Source organism: Macrobrachium rosenbergii, chromosome 51 (assembly GCF_040412425.1).
Source record: "Macrobrachium rosenbergii isolate ZJJX-2024 chromosome 51, ASM4041242v1, whole genome shotgun sequence".
Classification (NCBI taxonomy): Eukaryota; Metazoa; Arthropoda; class Malacostraca; order Decapoda; family Palaemonidae; genus Macrobrachium; species Macrobrachium rosenbergii.
This window is the reverse complement of record NC_089791.1, coordinates 13,720,876-13,730,875: the sequence shown is the minus strand read 5'-3', so window position 1 is coordinate 13,730,875 and position 10,000 is coordinate 13,720,876. Positions and strand designations below refer to the sequence as shown.

At 36.0% G+C, this 10,000-nt stretch overlaps 2 protein-coding genes across 12 annotated transcripts in view; one reads left to right on the top strand and one right to left on the bottom strand.

Annotated features, from left to right (window-relative positions):
- Positions 1-3,885, bottom strand: part of LOC136833138 (acylglycerol kinase, mitochondrial-like) — a 179,011-nt gene extending 175,126 nt beyond the window's left edge. For 2 of the 7 annotated variants that reach the window (XM_067094813.1, XM_067094817.1), the window contains exon 1: positions 1,949-2,817. Coding sequence is in view for 4 of the 7 variants with exons in the window: in XM_067094819.1 (XP_066950920.1) it covers positions 1,949-2,058 (110 nt within the window). In the remaining 3 variants the exon portion in view is untranslated. Of the gene's footprint in view, positions 1-1,948; positions 2,818-3,613 lie in introns of those variants that run through there. The other 5 variants (XM_067094819.1, XM_067094811.1, XM_067094814.1 and 2 more) reach the window with 4 other exon arrangements.
- Positions 1-10,000, top strand: part of LOC136833139 (nocturnin-like) — a 77,348-nt gene that overhangs the window by 23,060 nt on the left and 44,288 nt on the right. For 4 of the 5 annotated variants that reach the window (XM_067094820.1, XM_067094823.1, XM_067094821.1 and 1 more), the window contains one exon: positions 7,180-7,421. In XM_067094820.1, the coding sequence (XP_066950921.1) occupies positions 7,180-7,421 (242 nt within the window). Of the gene's footprint in view, positions 1-2,811; positions 2,950-7,179; positions 7,422-10,000 lie in introns of those variants that run through there. The other variant, XM_067094825.1, reaches the window with a different exon arrangement.

Genomic DNA, 10,000 nt, shown 5'->3' with positions numbered 1-10,000 from the left:
TACTCTATTCCCTTGTAGTCAGCGCTTGGTAGTCTTTACTAACCTAGTTCAAAATTAGTTGCCTGTATTTAGTTTCATTGGTTATAATTTTAAGTACCGGTACGCATTTTCGTGTTTTCATTAGGCTCTAACAATTTTAGCTATAAAAACTCAAGACAGCTACCAGTTTTAAGTTTTAGTTCAAACGCTGCTTGTATTGATATACAGGACGAAACCTTTATTCATTCGGACGCTTAATAGAAAAAAGAAAGGTTTTTTCCTCACAGGACTACTGTCTCGCGCGCTACTTTTAGTGGGAAATGCGAATGTAAGGAAAGTGAGAAAAGTAAAAACGGAGAATATATGGCAGGACGAACCAGCTGAACAGCAGTAATGACCTAAAACTTTTCTAACCCGGTTAAACATTTTGATACTGCACTTCCATTCGTCACGGAGGGTTCGTCTCTTCAAATTTTTATTGTTCGAGAATTAATACATATGTAATTTGTTCATTCTCCTCTTCCTAAAAGGTGTCATTTGTAGTGCAGAGACCATTCAGTAACTGAACTGTGCCATGAATACCCAAGTAACCTCACGCACATTAATTTTCATGTAGCAGACCCATTTATAAAAAGAAAATGTTTTTCTCTCGTCCCTGGTTAGCAGGTAAAAAGCACTATATCGTTCTACGATCATTCCTTTGATCGAGAATCTGTAGCAAGTCGTTTATGTGGGTGGGGGCGTTCACGAGGATGCATATTTTATTGATCCTTGCAGTCACGATTCTGTATTAGTATTGCATGGATTTTAATACTATTAGAAAGATTCAACGGCTCTATCGTCAAAAATGTACAATTACCGTGGTAATTATGTTAATATGATTATCATCGTAAACAATTTTATTAGTCTCTTCTCCCATAGTCCATCTACGCATGGATCTTTGTTACTTCATTTTCATTAACTTCCTAGTATGCATACAAAAAACACTTGCATGACACAAACCGAGTTCCCTTACGTAACTGACTATAACCGCAGGACGATTACGATGCGAGCAAAAATGCACACTTCCTTTTCAAATCATTTTTCTACTTGCCACTTTGGTTAAAGCGTGAGTAGAAAGACAAAGCATTTTCATATGAATGATTACAGTTAACCTTTGATGAAGCTTGTTTTACCGGTGTCTAGACCATTATTACAAACATAAATGCAGTTCCGAATATAGCCTTTTCTGATGACGATAGCCTAAATGCAATTTATCCACAAGTCAGCTAAATTCGTTCCCCATTCAATGTAACATTCAGGATTTAAGCAAACAATAAGCACATAAACGTCATCCCACACCTAAAAGGATTACGTTCCCATGATAAAATAACCCCAGCACTGAGCTACATTGGCTTCCAGCAAAAGCTAGAATAAAATATAAAATGCTATTGACAGTCTTTAAAGCACTAAAATATGATGAACCAATATATCTAAGAAACTGCTTAAGCTACTTTAGACCCGAAATGAATATTGTAATCAGACATGCAAGTGAAGCATATAGGCTATTTGAACCTGGAACAAATTGTAAGTCAGACGAGAGAGCATTTGTACACTACGCACCAAGACTATACAACAAAATACCGCCTGAAGTGAAGAGCACACAAGAAGGAAGCAAATTTAAAAAAGAACTAAGGACTCTCCTATACGGCAGGAGATACGATACTGACGAGAAAACACTGAAAAAACAATTGTAAAATATAAGAAGCACCTTATTTTGAAACGTACAAGGGCTCGCCAGAGGGAATTATCCCAGTGGAGGGCTGTACACACAACCAGACAAAGTGAACAAAAGGGAACCTAGCGTATAGGCTACCCAAACCATGTCGATTACATCCGCAATAGGCTAGCCCTGTGTTTACTACGAGTTGAAAACAAAACTACTGTGGAAACGTAATGCTCAAATCAAGTATTGTACTACATCACTTACCTAATAAATGTGACATAATCATCCTTCATTGAAAGTCCGGAAGGCTGGTTTATTATCATGCAAAGGAAGCTGTCATTGCCACTTCCTGGACTGCTAATAAGGCTATTCATTGCCAAATATTTCGAGAATCCTTCCCCGCCTCCTAATTTTCTTTAGTTGGAAACATGATTTATGGATGCAGACTTTAGCCTAACAGGTCATTTGACGAACTTTCAAAACAGCATCTGGTGAACGTCATTTGGTAATCATCATGCTAGACCTCAATTTGATGCGGCAACTGTCATGCCATTAGCCTTTGAGGTAATGTATCACCAACTCATTTTACGGTACATTTTAAGGCAGTTGTAGGCCTATAATGTAGAATGGCGCTCCATACGATTTTTTTGTAATTTTCTTTGTCAATGTCCATGTAAACCTTTCATCACCATCTCACCATATATGTTAAAATGCAATTCATAAACTTTGCTGGACGTCACTTAGGTTAGGATAGCCTATTAAAAACCACTAAGTGTGACATGGTAACTTCTCGAGTACGAGCTGGGACACTGCACTTACTGTATGTATTGCACTGACTGTCTTGTAAATCTTTTAAAAACAACACTTACATAAGCCATGACACTTTGGTCGCTAAGGTTTCAGTTTTCACGGGCAACGTTTTTCCTCAGGTTTGTGTAAACTACAGTATAAACAAACACTATTTGGCCCGCCAAAAATCGAACGCTACTCTTCTTCCGTGTATCAAACGACGTACCGCCAATGCCGGTTTCTTCACGCCGAGAGACATCTACCGATGGAATCGGAAAGTTTCATTGTCAGTTATTCAGTAACTTTTCATTGTCTGTTTCTGTTAAACTAATCATAGTATTACGTTTCACATTGGCCAGAGCAACCGATACAGGCAGCTTGTCCATCCAGTGAACGCCATAACCCACCCCTTATATCCTAGTAAAATCCCGCTCTTGTAAGTACGTAAGATGCAAGCAGGATGATGATCCGCTCAGGTTAGTCTACATATCTAGGAATTTAAAATATAGCAGATAATATTTTTGAGAGGAAAGTGTGATACGGTAATAAAATATGGTTGGAGTTTTATGGCCAACGTTATTTTAGATTAGTTGTATTTGTCTTGGTAGTATTTTGAAATGTATCTGAATTGGCAAAGGAACACGTGAGACTTTCTCAAATGTTGGCAATACAAGCGTGTAAATTTCGTGATTTATTTAGGCTGCAAGGCCCAAGGCCTAATTTCCATTTGTTAGCCTAACGTGTCCTTGACCAGAATGATATCATTGTTTTATCGGTATATTCAAAGGTTACCAATATGCTGAAGAGGACAGTTACCAGCTTTCCGGTTTGCCTGAAAGGACTAGCCTACATGAATAGACATCATTAATATACAATAAAGCACCAGCCCCGGATGACGATTGTTCTGTTTTGCCGATTTAAATGTTATAACCACCATTCGGGAATGCATTGAATAGGCTATTCTTCCAGGGCAAAAGTAAACGATGAGTGAGGCGACTTCAAGTTTGCCCCTACTACTTGGGCACTTTGTGTATCCTGGCACCAAGGTAATAAAATGATGCCGGAAAATGTGTCACTGTGACTGGGTCTTTACGTGTTTTTATCACTAAGAAACTCATGCTAAGTTGCTAACTAACCTACCTTGTTCGTGAGACAACGATTAGTCATAATCATTTCGGACAAAGCAAGGCCGGATTCATCTTGAGACAAAGTATCTAGTGCGGTATCTTCGTGTATAGACATGTTGCGTTATGTGTATGTTTGACCACAAGTATCTGAATGAAGTTGACATGAACATAATTTATTAGAAAACACTAATTTGCCGAAGACTGGCCTAATCTTCTGCTGGATAACATGGAATGAACCCTATTTGGTGCACGACCATGCTCGTTATTTGCTAAACTTGATATTGACTTGACGGGATGCGACATGAGATTTGACATTGTTCGGTGATATTTGCCTATAACATATAAGAGCTCTGGCTATTACGTCAAATACTTTGAATATTGTATTGTGGTCATCAACTGAATTGGAGCTGTACAGTCGCGTTCCGGTTCCAGATTATAATATATCTTAAAATATTGAACGTCAGATTGTCCTGAATTATTTAAATCATTATTTTGATGAGGTGCAGTGGTAATCTTTTGTGGTCGGCAAGGCCTTTTTTTTAATATTGATTTTGTTTACATCGCAAGTTAAGGTAAAAACAGATCGGATTACAGTCTTTAATTAACCGAACGGCCAGTGACATGTTAATGTATACTCAAGTCAGTGTAATATTTCATATTATACATGTACTATAGTTTATTTCCATTTTGCGTAACATTTTCAAGCCCTTGTCATAATCAGGGCCTTTGCATTTGGACCAAGACACTAGTGAAAGGGTAAATATATTTGAATTTGTTTTGAACTGTGATTCGACGAAATCGTTGTTTATCGCATTACTGCACTGGAAACTCATGTCAGTCACATATGCTGATAACCCAGTATTGGATTTCACTCCATCTGCACTATTGATTTTTCTGTCATCACTTTGTATGACATTCTAGAAGTTTCTCGCAATTTTATTTCTCATTAAATTTGTTGCATCTCTTCGAACGTGATTGTTTGCATTCTGTTTTTAGAAATTTATATTTTAAACCAAGAATGAAATCATAATTGTTGAACTAATTTTAATTTCACGGGTCAAAGAAGTCAATTTTCTTACTGAAATAAAATGTTTCAGAGGGAGAAATGCATCAATCATAGCCTTATTTTTTTATGGTAGTAGTGTGAGCATGTACAGTAAAAAAAAAAATAGTCTTTGTAAACATGAAATTTACGGTGTTAAAAAAATTGAACGCGTGAATAGACTTTAATTCTAATCTTATGAGTTTCTTGTACAAGGAAGTACTTTTATTTATCAGTGCATTACACATTTTTATGACGAACCATTGTCGAGGATACTAGTTAGTTTATAGCCTACCATAATAGTAAAAATCTTCTCCCTATAAGTTGCGGGTCTATTGCCTCCTCCCCTGGCGCTCCTTTTTGTTTCCTTTCGGGCATGGGGTAACTAAGGACAATTGGAAATTATAACATGCTTATTTTGTTTTGCCTCCAAGCTTTGGAATTCTGCTCACTTTACTCTCGTTGTTCGTATTGCCATCAGTACTGGGCAAGGAGGCTTAAGGTGTTTGTCACACAAAAATCTATATTAAAAAGAGATTCAGATATTAAAAACGGCGTTCTTCTCCGAAGGAAAACTACTTTTTTCCCCCCAAAGTGTTTGTACTCGTATATGATTGCAAAGATTATTTATGAATAGATATAGTGATAAAAAAAACAGAGTTGTTTAAAGCTGAAGTTATTCTGTTCTAAAAAAAAAAAAACATATTTCTGGATTTTTGCCACCACAAAAAGTAGTAGTGGTAGTAGTAGTAGTAGTAGTAGTAGCAGTAGCAGTAGTAATGGAAATACTGAAACATTTATCGGAAGTTGGTGACATTGTTTCTTTGTGTTTATTTCGATGTTTACATTTCAAAACTCAGTTCAGGGGTTGAGAAAGAAGACAAACAACTGTCAGTGCCGTTACCTTTGACTAAAGTCTTCCTGAATGTCGCTGTTGTTGTTGCTGCTGTTTCAGTGATGTTAACGGTTCAGCAACATAAATAGAGCATGGGATTTTTCACACACTGGGATAACATTACTTAATCGGGATTATGTGAGATGCTTATAGTAATTTCCCGTCTTTGAACAGAACATGATTAACGTCGAGCCTCCTCATAATATTTGAGTAGATTTGCAGTTTCCCTCGTCCCCAATTGTTTTGTTTTCTACCTTTTACTTTATTTTCTTTGGGGTCTTCGCACTAAACTGTTAAGTTTCTATATCTCAGCTTTGTTCCCTTCTCAATTCTCATACCAGAACAAATCTTGAAAGCAAGTCTTAATAGAATTTTGCCATGTGACTCAGTGACTTCGTTAAACGATTTTTAATAATGATGATATAAGTGTGACATAATTATTATTATTATTATTATTATTATTATTATTATTATTATTATTATTATTAAGTTCGATTACCCGGCTCTCATGTTGTAAAGCTCTCCAAGCCTCTTAAACATATAACTTTAGAGGACTGAATGATAAATTCTTTTCATGGTTAGTGATTCCAATTCTGTGGCTTGTGGTAACATCGTGCTTTTATGATAATGCCTCTTTATGGTCTAGGAACAGCTATTTTTATCTGCCAAGATTTTGGTCAGGTTTGGATGTTTGTGGTTGGACGAGTGTTTTTATTTGGATTTAAAAAGGGTGATTTTTTTTATCTTAGTTTTTACGGGGGTATATCTTATGCTAGCCAGAATGAGATAAAGGAGGCTAACTAGAAAGTGAAATATTTTCATATAGCCTACCTAGTTTTTAGTAGTTATGTTAAGCATAATTGAAGTGAATTGAGATGCTGTTGTGGCCTGTGTGTTTTGTTGAAGTAAAAAAAAAAAAGATTATGAGTTTATCTCTTTCCTCATGCTCCATTGGGTATTTTGGGCAGCTCAACATATAAGGCAGTATTATTGGCATGTGGGTCATCTCGATTTTCAGAATTGCTTTTTTTTGTGGGGTTCACCTCAACACAGTTTTTAGAAATTCCGTTTCATCTGTGACCAAGTTTTGAAATGAGCTTCTTCGCTGGAACTTATTTCAAATGGGTGCATTTTTTTACATATAAATTTATTGAATGTTTATAGAAGGCTCATAAGTTAACTTGTTTTATTATCATTGACTTTCCTTTCTTATATCTCTTATGTACTTCAATTTTTTTTTGCTTGTAATAATTATAATAATTATTTAAAGGCCACGCGGCGCAGCAGTCAGATTTAAAATTAAACTTGAAAATTTTAATTTTTTAAACCTTGGTATTAGTCACGTTGGTCTAACCGCACAGTATTTATCAAACTATGTAGAATTTACTGTTGAAGAGTATATTAGAAACAATGCATGTCAAATCAAGATGAGCGGTAGCTTCTTGTCATTATGCAAATAATATGAAGGTTATTGCCATCAAAATAGTATGATATAATACATACAACGGTCTTCAGTGTGTGTGGTATCAGTTTATTCGTATTTTATGGCATAAACTTTTTGCCCCAGTTAAATCAGTGTGATATGGTGCATGTAGCCAATTACACTTTATGTGTGTATTAAATTTAATCTTGCTTCCTTCAGGATGGGAAGTTTTACGTCCAAGCCGAGGGTGGAGAGCGAGGAAAGTCAGGATGATCACGTGGTGGTGCCCAAGGACTTGGATGGCCCGTCCCTGCTCGAATGGGTGCGGGAGCCCATCAAGCACCTTCCAGCCCTATTGCCGCGCACCTACCGAAAGACGCCCACCTACGGTGAAGTCGAGTCCCCTTCGATCTCTGCTGGTGGCACTTTTAGAGTCATGCAGTGGAATATCCTGGCGCAAGGTATGTACGGGAGTTTTCAGTATTTGCATGCATGGTATTCATACTTCTACGTGTATGAGCCTATTTTTAAGTTTTAAATGTACATCTACTGTAGCCTATATATAAATAGTGAAGAGCTCTGCAGTACGTTTTATACCAAGAAACTAAGTAGGCCTACTCATAGGGAAAGTGACCAAGAAAGTTACACAATGAAAACCTTACAGTTTATCGTTTAAAGATCATAGCGATTTGGTAGTGTTTCGGTAAAAAAATAATTCAAAGTGCCTAATATTCAGTGACTGATAGCTCAGAGCTACGGCCAGTACTAGCTTTCAAAGACGTGGTCTTCTTCGTCTGGTAACCTACCGATGCACCGGTACCTGGTGAAGAAGACTGTGTCTTCGAAAGCTAGTACTTGGTAAATTGTACTATAAATTAAATTAAAGAATCTGGGATCTAAACCATCCAGTCTTTCATTGAAGCCTTACATGGGTATACATATATATATATATATATATATATATATATATATATATATATATATATATATATATATATATATATATATATATATATATATATATATATATTTTACTGTGTTAGGCTTCAATGAGACGGATGGTTTAGATTCCAGATTGTTACTTTATGTATGTATAAAGATACAGTATGGATATTTATATATGTGTATATGTAATATGTATATATATGTATATATATATATGTATATATATATTGTGTGTGTGTATGTATGTTCCATCATAACTCTGAAACGCATTGTGCAATTTCAACCAAACTTGGTATAATATGACTTACTATCTGGAAAAGAATACTGTGGGGGTAAGGCATCACAGGCACCAAAGGGGGTTGAGGGACAGGGTGACATGTAAAAATAACCGAAACGACAGATATTAGTGTCTAATCCATAGTTTTCGAGGTTGCTAAGATGAATAGTGACGCTCCTGATGCCCTTTAAGTCCAAGTTCAGCCACGATAGGAATAGGGGGTGAGAAGGAGGGAAATATAAAATGTCAAAAATACGGGGCAATGCAATTGAAGCAACTATCCTAACAGGAAAGAGAGAGAGAGAGAGATTATCGGTTGTCATTCAGTTTTCCCGGTGTGAGAAGGGGTGAAATATAAAATGACAAAGATACTGGGCAATGTAATTTAAGCAACTATCTTAACAGGAAAGGGAGAGAGAGAGAGAGAGAGTAGAGGGGGTGTTAGGGAGGAAAGAGAGAAAGAGAGTTTATTGGTTATCATTCAGAGTTTTCGCGGGCAGCGCCGGATTGGTCAGCTATTATACATATGTATATGTTTACAGGTGAATGTATGAGGTTTATGTATACATGAAGTTTTCCGGGCATCTGCAAGTTCCCTTAAAGGTAATTAAAATAATTTAATATTGTATGTGACGAAATTTAAACGCCACATTTCTTATACCAAAAATTCTAAACAAATTTTTTATATAGTAAATAAAGTTAATTTATTACTAAGTAGCAAAATAAAAAAAAATAACCTGCCTGAATCCGAATTTTCATTTAGGAGGCAAAATTTTTTGTTCTCCCATATTTTGATCTAAAGGAGCATGGAATATATGGTATATTTGTCAAAACTTGTCAAAAGTAATGACTGGAACAATAATATGTACACTATATGAATAAAGTATCTGTCTAATTATCCGTTAACTACAGCTTTTAAGTGTAAGTTCGAACTGTTGTTGAAATTGTCACAAGATGAAGTTTATAATGGTATACCTAAAATTTTATAAACTGTAGATGTGGGCTTCGTGCATTTCAGAAGAGCCAAGAAGTTATTTATTGAAGCTCAGTCATCACACTTGTAGATGCTCCTCCAGATATTTTAGATAGACCAACTCCGTTGACAACAAAGTTATTCTGCATTAAGTTAATGCTAATTATGATAATTGAAACTATATATAAAGATAGTATCTGTTTGTCTGCTTGTATGTTAAACTTCGTGTTAACTTAAGTCCGTGATACAAAAAAAAAAAAGACACTGGAGTTGTGACGGGAGTGAGAATCATAATGATTTGTTTTAAACCATTTTGGGCATCTTAGTTGCCTGAGAGCCAAAAATGCACAATGACTATTGAATGCTGCCGTAAGACATGATAAGAAATTACCATGGATTTTCCCATATTTATCGTGGATTTGTAACCATTAAAAATTATAATAACACTATAATACTTGTAATTTGTTTTAAATAATGAATGCCAGTATTATACTCGGAAGTCTTTTGATATGAGTACCGTTGTATGAAGCTGTTGGCCAGTCGTGTAGATTGCAGAATATAAAATGGTTGTTGCCTTTGTATGCTGGATAAGGTTAGTACCGCAAGAGTTCGTAGGGAAGAAAGTAGAACATTTTAACAGTATTCCATCAGCCTTGTCTTAGTGAAATCGGAAGATCTGTTTTCTCTTATGGCCTCAGGTTTTCTAGTTTCAAGGAGACCCTATTTAAGGCCAGGCACCTGTGCACAGCCCGATGAATGTAAACCAGATTATTTATATTAGTCAGCTTCGTAAGAATTCTGTCTCCCTCTTTCAGCTTTTCTTACAGAGTTTTCATGACTGTAAA